At 42.6% G+C, this 20,851-nt stretch overlaps 1 protein-coding gene across 1 annotated transcript in view; it reads left to right on the top strand.

Annotated features, from left to right (window-relative positions):
• The window catches only part of SLC35F4 (solute carrier family 35 member F4), a 241,221-nt gene that overhangs the window by 196,555 nt on the left and 23,815 nt on the right, over positions 1–20,851 (top strand). The window contains exons 2-3 of the mRNA XM_042943345.1: positions 14,202–14,387; positions 19,148–19,445. Of these exons, the coding sequence (XP_042799279.1) occupies positions 14,202–14,387; positions 19,148–19,445 (484 nt within the window). The remainder of the gene's footprint in view (positions 1–14,201; positions 14,388–19,147; positions 19,446–20,851) is intronic.

Raw genomic sequence — 20,851 nt, 5'->3', positions numbered from 1 at the left:
GAATAAGGGATTATCTTTCTTGTAACAAGACTACCCTGAATTACCTGGCTCTGTCATCTTCCCTCCATCCTTCCTGCCACTCTCATTTCCATCAAGCCCAGGATTTGTCACTATACCGGGGCTTTGCATGTTGGGTTATAATTCACCTGTTTTCTGGTCTCTTTGCCCCAGTGTACTGTGAACTAAGGCAGAGAGACTTGATCTTGTCCCTCTATCCATCCATCTGCATAAAGTGTCCATCCCCATCCTCTACATAACAGATTTGGAATGGTTTGTCTACTCCTTAACATCACATTTCTTTATTTGCACAATCTGTGTAGAAAATAATGCCTTTCTCTTTGCACTTGTGTGCTGTCAACACTTCCTCCTTGTGCTTTCTCAGCTTCCACGCCTTTCTCAGGAAAGGCCAATCCCTTTGCCCCTGCTATTCCACCAACAGTATTCTTTCCACAGTCAACAATGACTAAAGCCAAACTTTGTGCCATGGCCTTCTCCTCCCACTCTTTCTCTGGCTTCCATATTGTTGCATCCTCCTGTTTCTTCCCCTCACTTTTTTGGCTGCTTTATTTTTTATAGGTTCATACCCCTTTAATTCTTGGTTTTCTCGCGTCTCAGCCCTGGTTATATGTGTTTCTCAGTTAGCCTTCTCTCTCTGGATGATCTCATTCCTGCCTATATGAGTTTACTAGTGCTGCCATAACGAAGTACCACCAATTTGGTGGCTTATAACAGAAATTTATTGTCTCATTGTTCTAGAAGCTAGAAATCTGAGATCACAGTGTTAGGATGGTTTCTTCCTTCTGGGGCCAGTGAGAAGGAATCTATTCTATGCTTCTTGCCTAGTCGCTAGTGATATACTGATGACCCTTGGCATTCTTTGACTCCTAGAAACAACACCTCAGTATCTGGCTTCATCTTGCATAGCGTTTTCCCTGTTTGTATGTCTGTGGCCAAATTTCCCCTTTTTATAAGGACACCAGGCCTATGGAATTAGGGCCCACCCTCAGGACCTCATTGTAATTTGGTTACCTCTATAAAGATCCTGTCTCCAAATAAGGTCACGTTCTGCTCTACTGGGGATTAGGACTTCAATATGTGAACTGAGGCGGGGTAGGATATATTCAACCCATAACATCTCCTGTAGCTTCAATAACTTGTCCATATACTGATGACTCTCCAGTCTATGTCTCCATCCCAAAAATGTCTTCTGGACTCTGGACTTGTGTGTCAGTTGCCCACCATCCATCTCCCTTGAATGATTTTCATGCACCTTACACTTAACATGTCTAAGAATGGTGTCTTATCAATTCAGTTGTCCCGAACAGAAACTGATACTTATTCTTGACTACTCCTTCACCCTCATTCCTACAACCATGCCCAAGCATTTACCAAATTATGGCAGTGCTGTGGCTCTCAAATCAACCCCCTCTTTGACCTCACTGCTACCACCTCTGCAAGGCCACTATTATCTCTCCTCCAGACCACTCCAGTGGTTTCCTAACAAGTCATTCTATCTCTGGTGTTACTCCCTCTCAAGCCATTCTCCACATTGCAGAGCACTCTTTGAAAAACCCAAATCTGATCACTCCATTTCCCTGCTTAGGTCATCAGTGGTAGCGAGTGCCCTTGGAAGTAGACATTGGACCCAGACAGCTGATGGTAGGCCTTGAGCTGGACATTGAAGGAACAGTAGAATCTAGGTGAGTGAGGAAGAGGTTTGTATGAATGTGGAGCTTGGACTTAACCTTGCAGGTTTAGATTCAAGGCCGTGTCAGTGCACCCACCTGCTAGGTATGGACACCCATAACAATTGTGAAAATAACCTGATGCTGACCATGTAGCTTTTCCCATATCCCCCGGGGCGGAAGCTTGCAAAGTGTTGTGTTTAGATTGTGGCCTAAATCACAGTGGAGCTGCCTAAGCAGCTGCCTCTGCCAGTTCCTGACTTGTCCTCCTCCCTAGTGACAAATGTATATGCTAACAGCATTAGCTGTACCCTGGCATGCTCTTCTACCCATTTCTTTCTTTCTGCTCATGCATAAGGCATAAATATTTTGTGAACTGATCCATAAGCTTCTGGTTTAAAAGGCAAGTCCCATGGGGCGCCTGGGTGGCTCAGTCAGTTAAGCGGCCGACTTCAGCTCAGGTCATGATCTTGCAGTCCGTGATTTCGGGCCCCACATCGGGCTCTGTGCTGACGGCTCAGAGTCTGGAGCCTGTTTCGGATTCTGTGTCTCCCTCTCTCTGGTCCTCCCCTATTTATGCTCTGTCTCTCTCTGTCTCAAAAATAAATAAACGTTAAAAAAAAAATTAAAAAAAAAAAAAAAAAAGGCAAGTCCCAAATGAGAAGATACTGGTGGACCATTGGCAGTTGCAAGGGACTGAACCATCCCTTGGCTCCGGGATGAAAAGCTGGCTTGTCCACCCATTCAGAATTCAGTGCTGTTTATAGAAATTACTGTGTAATTGGCTTTTCCCCTCTTAGAACATAAGAAAATGAGAGTAAGCATCATGCCTTCTTGTCTTCCTTGCACTTAGCAGAGGGCCAGACACATAGTAGGCATCAATAACTTCTTAATTAATGGGTTATCACACAGGTCAACAGCCACAGGTCTTTTGGGTTATCCTGAATTGTTTTTTGACTACAATCAATTATGAGACCGCCTTGTGAATGCTTTGTCTAATCCATCAATTATGAAGTTCACCAGGGCCATTTGGAAGGAAAAGTATATTCCAGGAGAACCTACCAGGAAGGAATTTGTAAGTAAAAGGTTTCTACAGTCAGGGCATATTTTTCAAGATTTTCAGGGCAATAGTGACATTGCTGGAGGGTGGTTAGTTCCCTTCATGTGTACATGCACGTGGGTAAATACTCCAGTTCAAATTACAAGCAAAGGAAGACTTTAGGGGAAGAAGAGACAAAGGCTCAACTCCAAGAAAGTCAACGTGAAGGCTTAATGAAAAGCAAACAAGATCATTCAAGGAAGCAAGCTCAACATAAAAATCTAGACTTAGAAAACAAACTAGAATCAGTTACTTATTTTAACAAGAAGTTATTATTTCAAGCATAAACACTCCCACCCGCAGCTGAAATATGATTAATGTAAAATTAATCAATTCATGTAAAATATGATTAATACCATTACATTATCTGTATATGCTTCAGGAATAGTGTGTATGGTATTATAAAAAGAAAATAGTTGTATAGTCTTAATGACAGTGTCTTACCAACTGAGACACAGGGGTGGGTATTCAAAGGCACAATTTCCAGGACTGCATTTAATACTCCAGAGTAACCAAGCTGTAGATTTATACCAGACCAGGTATGTGGCACAGCATTCTCTTAATCTCTCTTGCTTCAATTTATTGAGCTGGTCTCTGTGGGAAATATTCTAAAGTTGATCCTAAATGTCTTTCGGTTTTTCTGGCTTAAAGTGAATATTTCAGAACCATCAGGACAGGCCTTTTTACTGTATGGTCAATGAATCTCTGCCTGCTGTTTGGCATCACAGAGCCTTGAGTGACATGGGAGAGAAGTGGGGTTGGTGATCATAGAGATTCTCCCTCTCCACCTTCACCCAGGAATCAGCCATCTCTCTTCCAGGGGAAAACTTGTGCCCAGGTGTTCAGCAAAGGTAACGGCCAACTGTACCCCCTCAAGAATGTCTGCCATTGGGTTCGTGTAGCTTAGCTGGCAAGAATTCCAAAACACCTTTCTAAATCTTCCTAAATCTTTCAGTGGGCCCCTCCCTGAGAACAGAGTGTGTTACTCGTAGGGCCACAATACAAGAAAAGTAGCAAGTAAGGACATTAGAGAAAAGGGGAAAGGACATGAGAAGAGGCCACCAGGGGGTTGGGTGCACATGAAAGTCCCAGAGAGTTGGTCTTAGAGCTCTTGACTGGGAGCCTCCAAAGCTGTTATGGCTGGTTAGCAAAAGGGAGATTTAGTGGATGGACTGGGGAAGGGAGACTCACAGAACCTTGGAAAATGTGCAGGAACTGAGGGCCTTCACAGCCGAGCAGCCGGGACATCCTCCAGGATACTGCTGTTGCCATCACAACCCAACACCCGGCTGCCCCTGTTGCTCATGAAACTTTAACCATCCTGGTTTCTTGAGATTTATAGTTTTGGATACAGGGCTTTGATGGAGTGAAACCCAGTCATGCCTGCCCCCCATTGTCAGGGGCAGGGAGAGCATTATGCTTCCTAAAGAGCTTCATTTGAGGATGCCTGGGTGGCTTGGTCAGTTGAGCATTCAACTCTTGATTTTGGCTAAGGTCATGATCCCAGGGCCATGGGATTGGGCCCTGTGCTGAGCATGGAGCCTGCTTAAGAGTCTCTCTCCCTCTCCTCTCCCCTCCCCTCCCCTCCCCTCCCCTCCCCTCCCCCTCTCTCTTCCCCCACCTCTCTCCCCTTGTGCTCTCTCTAAAATAATAATAATAATAATAATAATAATAATAATAATAATAATAGTAAATAATTTTTAAAAAGCCTCTTTTGGCTTCCATTGTGGGATATGGGACAATTTCCCAGCAAGACTTATGTAGTTGGGGGGGAAGTTCCCCCTAAATGGGAAGGGAGTTGAGTGCTGAGCAGTTAAAAGTAGGACAGAGGCCTAAGGTAATCACATTAAAAAAACATTCAAGGAGTTGTTAATGGGGCTTAGAGATTTTTAATAAAATTGTTATTTGTTCTTTTGCAGTGAAAAACACGTTCTATCATCTGGGAAATTATTTAAGACTGAGACTATCATCAAAAAAAATGTTAAAGGAAATTTTATACTATTTCTGCTGATTCATATCTAGGATCAGCCAAATAGATTTGAAATTCTTTCTTAGGTACATTGGGAATACTTAAAAATCCATTTCAGATTTCTATGAATGTTCAGCAAAAATCGTCAAGGTCAACCTATAATCGAACTCTCCAGATGACAGAAGGTGTATGGAGTAACAAGACCGAGTAGTCAGAGGCTGAGTATGGGCAAGATAAGAGGTAGCTGGAATTAGGAAAACAACTGTAGACTTAATAAAACATGGGCATGATTTGGAGCCATAGTTGAGGGAAGGGTGACAACTTTGAGCAGCAGTGAGGAAATAAATGCTTGATACTGGATGGAGACATGGGTCCAGAAATGATCTAAACAAGCAAGTGTTACGGATCATATGTTCTTTGGGAGAAGGGAGCCAGGAGAAATGCATGTTAATCCCAAAATCTTCTTTAGAGTACACATCCAGAACATGTGCTTGACAAATATATGGGTTGCCTAAGTAAGAATGGAGCCCCTCTGGCAGACATAGACCTGGGGTAAGGGGTGCTCTGGTTGCATCACACAAGGGTTCAGTCATGACCATGAAGAATAAGTATGACGAGTTTCCAAGCACAAGAAACTATGATTATTGGTGTTCTTTCGACTTTCACCATGTGAATGCCTGTATTTTAGCAGGGGAAAAAGGGTCCTACTGCAATACACATTTCTAAAGGGGAAATCCTGTCTCTCTTTAAAGAGCATGTTTTTGCTTGAACAACTTCCATTAGATGTCTTTCTTCCAGGTTCTATTTGTTCTGTGCATCTTGCCCTCTTCTCCCAAATTTGCCTTTGGGAGACTCTGCTTCCAACCCATCATCCCTCTTCAAAATGCCTCTTCTGCTCTCAACAACTAAAAAGGCAAAATCTCCACTTTCCTTTGTTGGAAGCTGTTCCAGGCTCTCTTCCTATATAAACCCTGCCCTGCTCTGGGATCTGCTGGAACCCATCATCCTCTGCTAAGTATTCTGTAACTGTCCAGGCTGAAATTGATCTCTCTGCTCTCTGAACAGTAATTGTCCTTATTTTCTGTACGATGGAACTATTTCCCCTACATACAGAAAGAGCTCAACAGTGCTGAGTAGCTGAAATGGAAAGGGCAACAGAGCGTATTGGAAAGAATATGGACTTTGGAACTGGACTGGACTTTTTAAACCCTTACTTGGGCTGTTGAAGATTCACTTTCCTTCTCTGTAAAATAAGAATAGTAAAGTCCACCCCACAGTGTTGTGTTGTTTAGAGATCATATATGTAAAGCTCTTGGCACATGGTAGGTGTTAAATAAGTGCGAGACGCTTTTATTTTTACATTGTAAAAACAGGGAGAAGTGACAGATTTTTTTAGTTTTAAAGTTAGTTATAGATAGAGAAAATAAATCTTATTCCAGATAGAATAAATTAATACTGTTTTAGGAACAAGATGTGTATAGCATAAATATAGCAATTATTAGTCCTTTCTTCTAATTACACATTTTAGGTAAATAAAAACTAATTAGGTTTTAAAAGATTTTTTAATTTTTTTATTTAAAAAAATTTTTAATGTTTATTTATTTTTGAGAGAGAGACAGAGCACAAGCAGGGGAGGGGCAGAGAGAGAGGGAGACACAGAATCCAAAGCAGGCTCCAGGCTCTGAGCTGTCAGCACAGAGCCCGATTCAGGGCTTGAACTCACAGACCATGAGATCATGACCTGAGCTACAGTCAGACGCTTAACCGACTGGGCCACCCAGGCTCCCCTAAAAGGTCACTTTAATATGCCTATATAGGTACCCAAATATTTCATATTTACGTCTTGAATAAGATGAGATGGTTAGCAAGAAGATAATTAGCAAGTCTTGAAAAAAATTTGGTACAAAAAATACGGATAATAATATAACCAACAACTAGGTTATTTTAAAAGATCTTTCTCTGTGAAATGAATCAAGAGTGTTCAGAGCTACATAGAGTGAATAATACTAGTAAGTAAAACAGTGTTGTGCAGGAGACCTTGGGCTTTAAAGAGTAAGGCAGTGCAGAATTGAAACAGAAAGTTGGTATATTGCTTGTGTATTAACCATCCACCCTGCTGACCCCTTTCAATAATCCTAGGGTTAAGTGTTTACCTAATAAGTGAGTAACTTTTTTGCAAATTCCATATAGACTTCAATGAAAACTCAACCAATACTGATGAGAATAAATATTCCCTCACTACAAGGAATATTTTCTGCCATTGTAATTTGATGGAACATGAGTTTAAAAAAATAAGCTGAAATATGGCTTTTTACATAACCTTTTGTTGAATTGTTGGTATCTTACCTGTTTTTATAAGACAAAATGTCAAAGTGATTGTTGTAACTTCCAACCAACTCCAAGTCAAAATTCAGGATTGCATTTCTGTCTTCGATGTTTCTTCAGTGATTGTAACATCTTGGCAGGAAAGATCATGCATATTTAAAAGAAACGCACTTACAAAAGATTATTTGAAAATAGTCAAAGCTAGTTTTATGCTTAAAGTATGACTTTCAAGAGATTGGTTGGAAGAATCATCAAAGAAGAATCATTCATCAAAGAAGCTTAAAGCTAGGAGAACTTGTGGTCTAGGCCCTGATTCTGTGATTATAATATTATTGTAGAAACATGGTATATAGATACCTTTGCCCCTCCAGATTCTTTTTCTACCTGCCCCACAACCTTTCTCTACTTCTCTTTCTTTGTGGCAGTTGAACTGTACGGACTACAGAAATAGGCTGTCTTGTCCTCTGGCCTTGGTTTACTGATCAAGGGGGGTCCCTAAGAGATATCAAAGGAAAGGACTATTTTCAGGAACTCCCAGCTGGATGCCTACCTTAATGAAAAGTCATAACTCATCTCAGGCAAGCCTCTCCTTCCAGATTTTTCCAATCACTCCCTCTCCTTCTCCCTTCAGGCCTAAGTATAGTAAGAGGGAGCCTTCGTTACACCTGGGTACTTCCCTCCCCCCTGTGGTATCACATACAGTGGTTCTCAAAATTTTAACTTGCATTGGAATCACCTGGAGGGCTCCTTAAATCACAGGTTACCCCCACTGCAGTTTCTAATTTAATAGTCTGAAGTGGCTGCTGAGAATTTGCATTTAAAAAATCTTTTTTGAAGTTTATATTTGAGAGACAGAGCATGAGCGGGGGAGGGGTAGAGAGACAGGGAGACACAAAATCCAAAGAAGGCTCCGGCCTACAGCATGACTCATGACTCGAACCCATGAACCGCAAGATCATGACCCGAGTCAAAGTCAAACAGTTAACCCATTGAACCACCCAGGTGCCCTAAGAATTTGCATTGCTAACAAGCTCCCAGGTGATGCTGCAGTGGGCGGCTTAGGGAACCATATAGCCTTATAGCCCTAAACCTTGACCACCTTTCTAATAAAGTATCCTAATTTTGAGTTTGCTCTCCCTTCCTTCTGAAACCTTGACCAATATAAATGGGTATAAAAAATTAGCTGAAAATCGACAAAGTTTGTTTTATGGTTAAACATGATTTGCAGGTGCTTGCTTGAAATATCTTTAAATCAAAGGAGAGAAGGCTACAGGGATTTAGGAGATCATTTTGCTCAATCACTAAATTTGAGTATGAAAGAATACAGACAAAGAGAAGTCAAGTGATTTACCCGAGAGGACGTAGACAATCGGTGCCCTGCCCTTCCAGGAAGCCTTTCCAGGACTTTATGCTGCCTCTTGTCATATACCCCCTACCTCTCCGACTCCACTTTCCCTCCCAACACCCCCCGCCCACATCCCCCATCCCCAGGACCGTGTCTTTATGTTTGGGCATCAGGGCTGCCTGTAGTGTTTCAGGTAAGTATGCGGCATAGCTTGGGGCAAGTGAGGATAAGATCTCTAGCTCACTGTTCAGTATAATGCTTAGTAGAACCAAATATGTCCTTGATTTTTTGTGTTCATGAGAGATGAGAGTCAACGGCAGGGCTCTTATTAGAATGATGTCTAGAGTCTGGTCCATTATCTTCCAAGTCGTCTTGTGCTTGCTCACACAGACTCTTACCTGACCCATTGCTTCTTTCTCATCTACTTTCCAAAGACCTTTTCCTAGTTACTTTTTATCACACGGCTTTTCAAGTTGTCATCTGAGAACCCTACACCTTACACTCTGATTAGGCTTTACTCAGCATTTCTTTGCCCTTTTTGCTTTGAGGTTTCTAAGTGGATGCCCAGGGCCCTGTCACCCCGGCCCCACTTGCCCTTCCCTGGTGTTGTCGCCGTGATCTGTGGCCACAGAAATTGTACCAGGCATCAGTGTAAGATACAATTTCCTGCCTCAAGATTTTTGACTCTGGGCAACTAGATTTCTCCCAGGAGGCTAACTACAAGACTGGAAAGCTGGGAGCTTCAAATGATTAAATTTTCTGCAGAGAAAGGCAAACAGAGGCCAAGTGAGAAGACATGAATCTGGCACCTGCAGTGGGAGATGGGGACTGTCTGCCTACACGCTGCCCCAGGTCCCAGGTGTTCCTGAGGTTTAGGGACATTCCTGGCTGCCCTGTCCCTTGGTTGCTAAGCTCCTAAAAACTCCCCATTTTTGCGTAAACTGATCGAGTTTGGATTTCTGTATCTGAAGTCAGACGTTCTCACTGATAAAGTACCATTAATGATCATTTTTGTTTACCTGCTTATTTTTCCTTATAATAGTGTACATTGATTGCGTACGTTCTGTGGACCATTAATCTGAACAACACTCCTGAAAGGATTTTCAATGCTTGTTTGTACTCAGAATTCAGCACCTTAGAGCTGCTCATCTCACCATTGTTTCATAGCGTCCTCTTTACCCCTCTGAGTATTTGCTCCTGTGGTTTCCTCTGACTCTATCGCCTATTCCTCAGCCTAGAACTCTGTCTGGCAAAGCCCCGCTCATCGTTCAAAGCCAACTTTGATGTAGCAACCCATAGAGACTTCCCTGCTCCAGGCAGAATGAATCACTCCCTTTCTTCTTGCTCTCCAATTCACATTAAATTATGGTTAATTGGTTACAAGTCTGATCCCAATACCATGTTGAAGGCCCCATGCAGGCAGGGACTGTGTATTCTTCATTATCTAACTCCTGTTCCTGACACAATCCTGCCCTAGAATCGTGGCTTAATAACTATTTGTTGAGTTAAGTTGATTTGGGGAACATGCAGAGCCTGTGAATGAAGAATATGAAAAATGACACAAGATGGCCCTACTGCTATGGCTCACGTGAGCAGATGTCTTTACAAGGAAGAGTGGGGGCCGTCTGGTGTGACTAATGAGAGACTTCCAACCTATCACTTCTAATACAGTTTACTCTCAATACTTATTAAAGTCTAAACACTTTTCACTAACTGAATTTGTGATGCCCAGGCACTCACTGTGGCATAGACAATAGAAAATAGATATGATGTCACCTAGCATCCCAGGTGACATTCTGAATATGATTTTTGTCAGAGTTGGCTTTATATTAAGTGAATGGCACAAGACTGTGTAGCGTGGGATGGTGTTTTCACTTCCAGGATTGGAGATGACTGTTTCATGGCCCAAGCCCTGACCGTGCCTCTGGGCCTGGCTCTGAAGTTTAAAGTGTGCCTTTTTAGGACAATGATTTAAATGTCTCCAGTGGCTCAACTGCTCCCGGATCTCGTCCATAAATCAACCAGTGTGAGGCAGCAGAAAATGGGTATTGAGCTGTATTGCTTAGGGACCAGGAGGTGCAGAAGCCAGGACATAACACTTAGTGAAAATGAGGAAGCCGGAGAAATCACTACTTTGGCTTACAAATCCAACGCTCCCAGATACACATGATTTACCAACTTCTTAGTGTCTATGGCCAATGTTTTGTCTCAATCCTTGCTCAACTAGCTTCCCAACCTATTTTTGGACTTCCTCCTTTTGGCCTGTAATTGCCAAATGATCACAAAATGAAACCTGATATTCCCCTAAGAAAACATGAGAAGGCATAACTCACTAATGAAAAATACTTGAAAGATAAATTAAAAATGACTCCTGGAGTATCTGAGTGTCAGCCCCTCTGGAAGAACATAAATGAGAGTTCACTGGATTTTAAACAGACTCTTTTCATTGAATTTGAAATACTCAATTAGAAACATAGTTGGATGGGTGCCTGGGTGGTTCAGTCAGTTAAGTGGCAAACTTTGGCTCAGGTCGTGATCTCGCAGTTCGTGAGTTCAAGCCCAGCATGGGGCTCTGTGCTGACAGCTCGGAGCCTGGAGCCTGCTTCAGATTGTGTCTCCCTCTCTCTGCCCCTCCCCCACTCATACTCTGTCCCTCTCAAAAAAAAATATTTTAAAAAAAGAAACATAGTTGTGAAAGTCACAGTAAACATTTTGGATATGTAAAATAAAAACCTTATGTGTTTTGACACTTCTGTAATAACAATACTAATATAGCATTAATTTAGGCATAATAATTGGTCTAATTCTTCTATTGATTTTTTTGAGTACTTGTACATTTTTTATTCTTTTAAATGCAAGATTATATAATACATTTTAATTAGGGCAACTTGAGACACTTAATAATAGATGCTATAGCTAATTCCATTTTTATAGACTTCTCCTTGTTTTTCCCAAGACTGAGAAAAATAGAAAAGGAAAGAAAACAAGATACACTTTTGTCATAGATGGAGAGGCTTGGAACACAGAATGAACACTTGCAGCTAAGTTACTCTGCAGTTCTGCTAGGTTCTTGCGGGAGATGATGGTTCAGGAATTCAAGCGTTCTTTTTCTGGACACCACTGCTTCTCAAAGTTCTGATTAGATTGCTTTACGTGATTACTCACACAGTCCGTGACATGATTATTCAAAGCCAAACTAAAGCCAAGACGCCATTGCTATTTCAAGATTTTGCATTTCATTGGTTGGTTTTCTACCATCTCAGAAAGCACCACGCCAAGACATAACCTCTGTGACCCAGAGAGGATGATAGCTTCTGTTCTGCAGAGCAGAGTGTCTACTGGAAATAGAGACACTCCTAACTTACAAGGAAAAATAAATGTACTCTGTGAACAAACATAGGCAGCCAAGGAGACACGATGACTGAATGTAATGTGGTGTCCTGGGTGGAGTCCTGGCCCAGGAAAAGGCCATTAGTGATAAAGCTAGTGGCATCCAAAGAACATTTGGAATGGGGTCAATGGTACTTACCAATGTTAATCTCTTCATTTTGACAAATGCACCAGAAGATGCAAGATGTTAACATTGGAGGAACCTGGGTAAAGAGCATCTGGGAACTCTCTGGACTGTCTTTCCGACCTTTCTGTAAATATGAAATTATTTCAAAATTAAACATTTACTCAGAGCAAGGGACGGTGGGAGAGTGTAGAACAGTCTCCGACAGACGGAGAGGCAGGCAGCTTCTGCAGACAGAGCCGAAGCATTCACACATGAGAAAGTGAAGCCCCGGGGAAGCCAGTGCATGACTACCGTCAAAATGAGCTCCTTCGGTGAAAGTTCAAAGAAAGTGTAGATGCATGTGACTTAACAGCAAAGACTGAATGAACTGATCAGGATTTGATCTTACTGTTTAAAGGCCTGGGTAGATTCAGGATGTTCCAGGTAGAGGAACAACCCAGTAAAAGGCTTAAAGCTATCAGTACTAAGAGTAAGGTGTCAGAACACAGCCAGAACCAGCCTCGCTGGAATGGAGTATTCAGATGGGGGCAGGGTTAGCTATGTAATTTGAGGTTCCGGTGCCAAGTGAAAATGTCAAGTTCCTTGTTCAAAAAGCAGAAAATGGTTTTTTTCCTTTCTTATGTTCTCTCTCTACTTACCATGGCATTTTTTATTTGCTATTTAACATCTGCTCCCTTGGACAGAGGGATGCTTGCTGGGTGAATGCAGGCCCCAGCAGGCACTGGGAGTCTCACCCTGAGATCCCAACACTCCCCATACCAGTACCAAGGTCCCTGTACAGTTGTTAATCAAGGACTCAGGTGTGGTGGCTGAAAACCCACCCCAGGAGGTGGGGAGACAACAGGAGGCAAAACCAAGCCTGAGCTGAGGCTCCAAGCCCCCTGCTTGTGCTCCATTATCCCATCAGAAGTCACTTAGAGGGGCACCTGGGGGGCTCAGTAGGTTAAGTGACCCACTCTGGATTTCGTCTCGGGTCATGACTTGCAGTTCGTGAGTTTAAGCCCGCATTGGGCTCAGCCTGGACAACATGGAGCCTGCTTGGGATTCTCTGTCTCCTCTCTCTGCCCCTCCCCTGCTCATGCTCACTCACGCTCTCTCACTGTCTCTCTCAAGTAAATAAGCTTTAAAAAAAAAAAGATAGAAGGGGGAGTTTGGGTGGCTCAATCAGTTAAGCATCCAACTTCGGCATAGGTCATGATCTCGTGGTTCATGGGTTCAAGCCCCGCATCGGGCACTGAGTTGACAGCTCAGAGCCCGGAGCCTGCTTCAGATTCTGTGTCTCCTTCTCTCTCTGCCCCTTCCCTGCCTATGCTCTGTGCCTCTCTCTCTCTCTCTCTTTCAAAAATAAAATTAAATAAGTAAATAAATAAATAATAAAAAAGAAGTCACACACAAAAAAACTGAAAGGTAAAAGAATTTCCACGTGGCACCCTGGACCTTGGAGAGGGGTGTGTGGGGGGGGGGGGGGTATGTGAGGTTCTTCCAAAGAAGCACAGCACCCTGTGTGACTGCACTGGCTCCAGGCCCATGAAGCCAACCCTGGGTGGGGGTCCATGGAGATTAATCATGATTGGAAGGGGCTTAACCCGTGGAGGATCCTGAGGCGTGCGTTTTCATCTGTAAGAGCGGGTAGACGCCAGAGGTGATTGAGGAGACACAACCAAATTGGACTTTAGTGACCAGTCCGATGGAAAAGCGTAGGGTGGACTCGACAGGAGTCACTGTGGGCACTTTCGCTAGTTAGGAATTCAACAGCCAACCTTAGGAAGAATAAGGAGGATGCAAGCATGACGTCACAGTTTCCCTCCCTTGAGGTAAACTGTTTGACTGTGTTAGCAGTTCTAATTCAGAACAGATGCATCAGACCAAGCGCCATTTTCTAAAGTTCAGTTTTGGTGGACAGAGTTATCTAAAAAGATCCTTCAGCTTAGGGACACAGACCTTGCCAACGCAGACTTTTTTTTTTAGGAGCCCCTCTGATAAAATTAGAAATGAGCTCAAGGAAGGTTCCATCAGGGCTGTGATTCCCGCTGCCATGTGTTTTACTGCCAGGGCATTTAAAATCTTGTTCCAGGGGTACCCGGGTGGCTCATTTGGTTACGTGTCCAGTTCCTGATCTCAGCTCAGGTCTTGACCTCAGCGTTGTGGGTTCAAGCCCTGCATTGGAGCCTACTTTAAAAAAATAATACAAATGAACAAAATCTGTTTCCAGTTTTTTCTTTTGGCAGGTTCTCAACCTGGTATGAACTGTTTCTTCCCAGGTACCTCCAGATCATCAGTTACTCGATGTAAACCAGGAGCCAACTGCCCCAGTTCACACAGTGGCATCAGTAGGCAACTGTCCCCTCTTTCTGTCACCGAAGATTCTTCTGCTCCTATTCTTGAACTTCAGAGCCGAGGATCTTCTGGAGTTTGCGGACATAGAGTCGAAAGGCAGAACAGATCAGGTGAGCTGGTGACCTCCTCTTTTTTTTTTTTTTAATATGAAATTTATTGTCAAATTGGTTTCCATACAACACTCAGTGCTCATCCCAAAAGATGCCCTCCTCAATACCCATCACCCACCCTCTTGTCCCTCTCACCCCCCATCAACCCTCAGTTCTGTTTTTAAGAGTCTCTTATGTTTTGGCTCCCTCCCTCTCTGACCTCCTCTTAAATAACAGTACACCTAGGTAACCTTCGAACCAGCCGTGAAAGATCACACCATTGGCCCAGAACACAGGGATGTTACACAGACTCTGAGGAGTGGGAGTGGGGAGTTTATCAAGTGGGAGGAGAAGGAAGAAGGGACATGTATAGATGGGATCTGTTAGTGGGATACGTACAGTGTAGCAGAGAAACCAAATACCAAAACCTGCCGTTGCAGGGCTTAACACATGATTAAACGGTGACACCCTATTAAGTTTACAGGGTATCTAGTTTCCGCATCTTGAAGATGTCAAAAGCCAGCATCTTTGATCTCAGCCCTGGGAGTCAGTGGTAGCGCACTCCCACTCTAAGAAGAATGAAAACACTATTAGTAAAATCACAGACTCTGCTTTTGTGCTCGTCAGGACTGCTGGTCTTTGGAGCCCTTCTAGTTTCCCCAGTTTTGCACCTTCAGGACACCGCCTGCTTCCCTGATCAGCATTTAACTAATCCGTCAAGTCCTCTACACTTTCCTCACATACATTTGACCACACTCAACAACTCCCGGGTTACTTGGGTTACTGGAATTGCTCGATACATCTCATAACTAGATCCAGGAGTTTCCCAGCAAATGTATAATTTCCAAATGTGCCTGAGTCCACTAGATGTTGCCCACACCGGTACTTCTTGGCGGTGGATATCTTATTGCCTTCCCCAGAGAATGTGCTCAAGTACCCAGTTCATACACACTTCCTCTCGTCACATGACCACACTTCCGTTTCTGCAAAAAGCAAAGCAGTTGTATGCCAACAGACGCTTTCCTCTTTGCCTTAATGCCTCCATTCTTTTGTTTGCTAGTGACCATGACTTTGGGACCATCTTTAATGTGTGTGTTCCTGCCGTTCCGATGTGAACTCCTTTTGCTATGTCCATGATCACTTCCTCTCCATCACTTTTCACCTGCATTTGCAATCTCTCCTTCCACTCATTCCTTCTGCTTTATCAGTAACATATTTAAAATCTCTTGCATCCTTAAAAACAATAATCAAACAGCAAACAACAACAACAAAATACTCCATCCAAAATAAGTGGTTAGTTGAAAACAAAACATAACTTGGAGAAAACTGGCCTAAAAAAATAAATAGAAGGGAAATGGAAATTCAGGGGACTCAGTTAGGGATGGGGGGCAGTAAACAAAGGTATACAGGAAATATGAAAGCCTCTTCTAGGGTACTACTAATTGGATAAGAGGTTTTTTTTTTTATATAAGAAAAGATATTTTTTTCAAAAAGTGACAGTATTTTAAAACACTATATCAGCAACTATTGACCCTAAGGCTAAGGCTCTTTTTAAAAAAATGAAGAAAATGGCATCATAAATCTTCAGAAAATTTTAATTGGCTTTAATAAGTTGCAGTAATATTCCTATTATCCCAGTTATCTGCAGAATAGAATGTTCCAGTTAATTAAGTATTCTGGTTAATAAGGACTTGCTTTATCTATCATATGCAAACTACAAATTAAATATACTGGTTGACAAAGACTTGCCATATCTGTCATATGCAAACTACACATGTCAAAGGCTGTACCATGAAAGATCACATGGGACGTAATTTACTCTTTCTGTGATGATTCAGAAGGCACTTAGGGTTATTCCAGGGCACCATAGAAAAATGAGAAAAGGAGAATAATCTGAAGAGCAGCTCACCATGCTTTCAGGAATACTATGTACTTAACCTCAAAACAAATCCCATGAGGCAAATATTATCACTGTTTGGCAGATGAAGAAGCTAAGCTAGAATCAGACATGTGCTCAAGGCCATACAATGGTTCTACTCATGTGTCCAAATTCCAGTGGCCTCTACCAGTAATGACTCTAATCCAGGCTCGTAGTAAGGGGTGGAACTCCTGGTATATCAGTTTGAAGGATACATACAAAACCATAAAGCTAAGCAGGACTGTCGAAAATTTTAAATGACCAGAAAAATAAAAGAGCTCTGTAGACCCAGTCTTTCTAGGGTATCTATAGGTGGTAAAATTAAAGATTGGCAACAATTACATCTAGTTAGCAGAAGAATGGGTCAAAGATATGGAGGGATTTAGGTGACGACTAATGTCATCAAAAGTACTGTCCATGGTACGATGGTGGCACCAAGCGACCTTCAGAGAAGGTGACAGTGAAGGCAGATATCAACTTAAAGGGATATTGAGAATCTCTGTAGGATCATTCCTCCTTTATGAGATAGTCCCTGAGAATTAATAATCTGAAATGTAGAGTATACCTTTCTCTTAGACATCACTCCTCTTCAACTTTGTACAAGACTACCATTCCCATCAGGAAACAGAAATTTTTCTCCAAATCACTTCTGAAACTTCCAGTGCTTGAATGGAGAGCTCAAGCCTGAAACCTAGACAGAAGGAGTGTTCAGAATGAAAGATTTGGAGCCTAGAGTCATGCTGACTTGGGTTCAACCTTGGACAACCTTTCACATAAGTCTCAGTTTTTTCATCTGTAAAATGGAAGTGGTAATACCTATTTAACTGAGTACCTACTCAGTTAAATGTTTCTCTCCCAGCCTCCCAAGACAAGAGTCTCTTATTCTACCCTCTTACTCATTTTATTTTCTCCCCTCTACTCTCTGCATAAGTCAGATGGTTGTAGGGAGGATTTGCAGAACTCTTATCAAGAGCAGGTATTGTCTATACACAGTAAAGGGAGCTAGCTGGCTCACACTTCGAGCCTCAATGTCACTGCATCATGGAAGTTTCTCCTAATCACTTTCCACCCCATCCCTTAACCAGTGCTTCTCCTCTGCCTCCATATGGCCCAGTATCTACCACCTTTGGCCCTTATCACACTTGTGTTGGATGTGTGTTCTGGCTTTCCACTAGGATGTGAGCTCACGTCTTTCATTTTTGAACCCCTGGCACCTAACTAGCTAACCAGCTCCTGGTGATCTGATTGATTACCAAGTATTTTGTTGAATATATAAATAAAATAATACCAGTTTTCGGGGCGGCTGGGTGGCTCAGTCGGTTGAGCGCCGACTTCGGCTCAGGTCACGATCTCGCAGTCCGTGAGTTCGAGCCCCACATTGGGCCCCTGTGCTGACAGCTCAGAGCCCGGAGCCTGTTTCAGATTCTGTGTCTCCCTCTCTCTGACCCTCCCCCATTCATGCTCTGTCTCTCTCTGTCTCAAAAATGAATAAAAACGTTAAAAAAAAAATAAAAAAAAAAATAATACCAGTTTTCATCTTCTAGAGGCCTTGGCCCTGAGAATTCAGTACGGTTTATAAGACTCAGAAGTCATGTGGTAATTGCTGTGTTTGTCATTACTTGGTTTATATTCCCCAATTCAGAATTCACCTTAAAGGCTTGCTACCCCCCCCCCAAATAATTATAACACAAAGCCTTAGCTATGTGAAAGTTTTTACTCCAGCGGGGCAGTCACGCCTGGCTCATTAAGCAATAGGAGGAACACATTCAGCACGAGAGAGTCAGCAGGTTCTGGAGAGGTAAAATGACTACCATCCACTCCCACTTGCAATCTGTGGACCACACCACTTAACCCCCGGGATAAACCTTGTGCTCAAAGGAGGTACCTGGAGACAGGAGAGAACTTGTAGGCAATTCTGCCTCCCTTCCCTCAGGATTCTACCACCTGGGTCTCAGCCTGGGGATTCAGGATGACCTCTGCTCCCCTTTAGTTTCCTGAGAGGTGCATAAAGTTATTGTGTTGAACTTGTTTTCTCTATCAAGGGAGAAGGCCTTTATGATCGTCACTTTCAGAAAGTTTTGACTACTTTAATGTAAAAACTGCTGCTGAATTTTCTTAGTAAATGTAAAGATACAAAGCTGAACTCATTGTGCTCCCAGAAATACATTAAATAGTAATTTGTTCTGAGGTGGGTGGGAAACGATTTTGTGTCGTCAGGATTCGCCCTGTTCTTGGGGCACATTGCTCTTCAGTTTAAGAGCCAGCTTTGCTGCACTTTAAGAAAATCAAAAACAAAAAAACACCTTAGTAGAGTCTAATGACAAATATTTATTTCTCACTTACTTTTTATGTCAGCAGAGACAAGGCTGCCTTGGTTGGCTTCTGCTCATTCTCCCACAGAGACTGAAAAGACAGCTCCTATTTGGGAATTTCCATTCTAGTGACAGAGAAGAAGAGCAAGAGAGTTTAGTGGGACCTTATCATGCCTCTTAACAGTTCTGCTGGGCCGTGGCATACCTCACACCTCCCTGCTCACATTTGATTAGACAAAGCAGGACATGTGGCCAAGGCCGAAGTCCCTGGGGCTGAAATATGTAATGCTTTTACAAGAAAGTGGGTAGGATACATGGAAGGGCAGTGTAGCATCCACCAAGTTCATGAGCATTGTCATGGCTTGGATGGGGGATGAGATATATACTGTACCTTACAGAGCAGAGATTCTGGAGAGAAGGTGAGCCAGAGTTATCAGTCTCTTTAAATGATGGTAAAAAAAAGAAAAACACTGGTAATTCTACTGTGTGCCTCTTTGGTCGCTGTTTTATAACCTGATTTCCACACATTTGTATTCCTTTCCTGTTTTCAGGGGATGATGGAACACAGACTCATCCTGAGAACAGCAGCCAAGAAAACAGAATCAAGGCTCGCTGCCGGTCATGCACGTCCATGGTTCTGAAGGCCGTCTGGGGACTTTTGATCATCTTGTCAGTCTCATCGTCTTGGGTTGGAACCACACAGATTGTAAAAATTACTTACAAGAACTTCTACTGTCCATTTTTCATGACTTGGTTTTCAACAAACTGGAACATTATGTTTTTCCCAGTCTACTATTCTGGTCATCTGGCCACTGCTCAAGAAAAGCAGTCTCCAATGAAAAAATTCAGGTAGGTTTCATGTTAAATGGCCAACACGAGATGTTTTAAAATAACTTTATGAAAATCTCCATAACTTTATCTCTTTGGAATATGAACTGAGTTGACTTGGGGAGGTGTAGAGAGCTCAGATCTAGGGTTGGTAATGAATACATGAGCACTAGGAAGAAGAATCTGGGCCCCCCACCAAAAAAATTACTGAATGTCCACCACATGACAGGTGCTGTGATGGTGCTTTTGTAGATCTTATCTTAATTAATCATCATTGGTGGTAACATCTACCTTTGAGGGTGGTGGTATTATTCCCATTTTAACACAAGAGGAAACAGGTTTAGAAAGATTACATGACCTGTCCAAGGCCAATACTTCCAAATAACCCAGATTTCAATCCAGAATTATCTCTGAAAGTCATGTTTTAAAAGAACACACTAGTGTCTCAGGCCCAGAAAAAAAAAACTGTATTCATAAGATTAATTGTGATAAAAACATTTGCTCAATATTCTGGAAGCTGTGGTGCCTAAGCAGATAAAGAGACCTGGTTTCATGCAAAAGAAGTTTGGCCCTGATGGTTTAGAAGATGTCATTCTTTGCTGGCTAGGAGCACATGGGGCCTTCACTGTTGGTTCACCGGCTCTGAACCTGGTAGTGCCATGGTTCCAGTAGTTTCTCTGTGCTGAACTTGGCTTCTGCAGCGCCATCTTGGAAAGCTCAGGAAGCTGGCAGGACCAGCCCTACACAGCACCCAATGGGAAAGGGACAGTTGTCCACACCAGCTTATTGTTCCTTGGTAGAATGACAATAAATACATTTTGCAGAAGCCGAAATAACATTTCTTTCTTGCCCCTGTACTTACTGAAAAGAAGTGAATTTATCAGACAAACTGCAAAGCGTGTACCTTCAACTTCCATTTTCTATCACCAGCTTGGAAGTGCCCTGAAATATTAGAGTCACACTGTGAGCTGATTTTCCATGGTATCCATGATAATGCAATTAAAATTAAACAAAACCAATTTACAAAAAAATAAATGTTTTCTGGTTTGAAGGAAAGAAAGAAGTCTTATACCTATTGGTGACTGCTAAAGATACTTTGTATTTGATTCCCATCAAAATACACATGATCTTGGGGGAATAAGGTCTTGTTTGTTTGTTTGTTTAAAATGTTTATTTATGGAGAGAGAGAGAGAGAGAGAAAGGTGGCGAGCCAGAGAGGGGCAGAGAGGGAGATACAAAATTGCAGTCAGGCTCCAGACTCTGAGCTGCCAGCAACAGAGTCCCATACGGGGCTCACAAACCGTGAGATCATGACCTGAGCCGAAATTGGATTCTTAACCGACTGAGCCACCCAGGCGCCCTGGGGCATAAGTTCTTTTTAATAACAATATTTAATAAGCGATTGCAGGGGACATGATGATCAGACT

Source organism: Panthera leo, chromosome B3 (assembly GCF_018350215.1).
Source record: "Panthera leo isolate Ple1 chromosome B3, P.leo_Ple1_pat1.1, whole genome shotgun sequence".
In the NCBI taxonomy this organism is placed as follows: domain Eukaryota; kingdom Metazoa; phylum Chordata; class Mammalia; order Carnivora; family Felidae; genus Panthera; species Panthera leo.
This window is presented reverse-complemented; position numbering and strand designations above follow the sequence as displayed.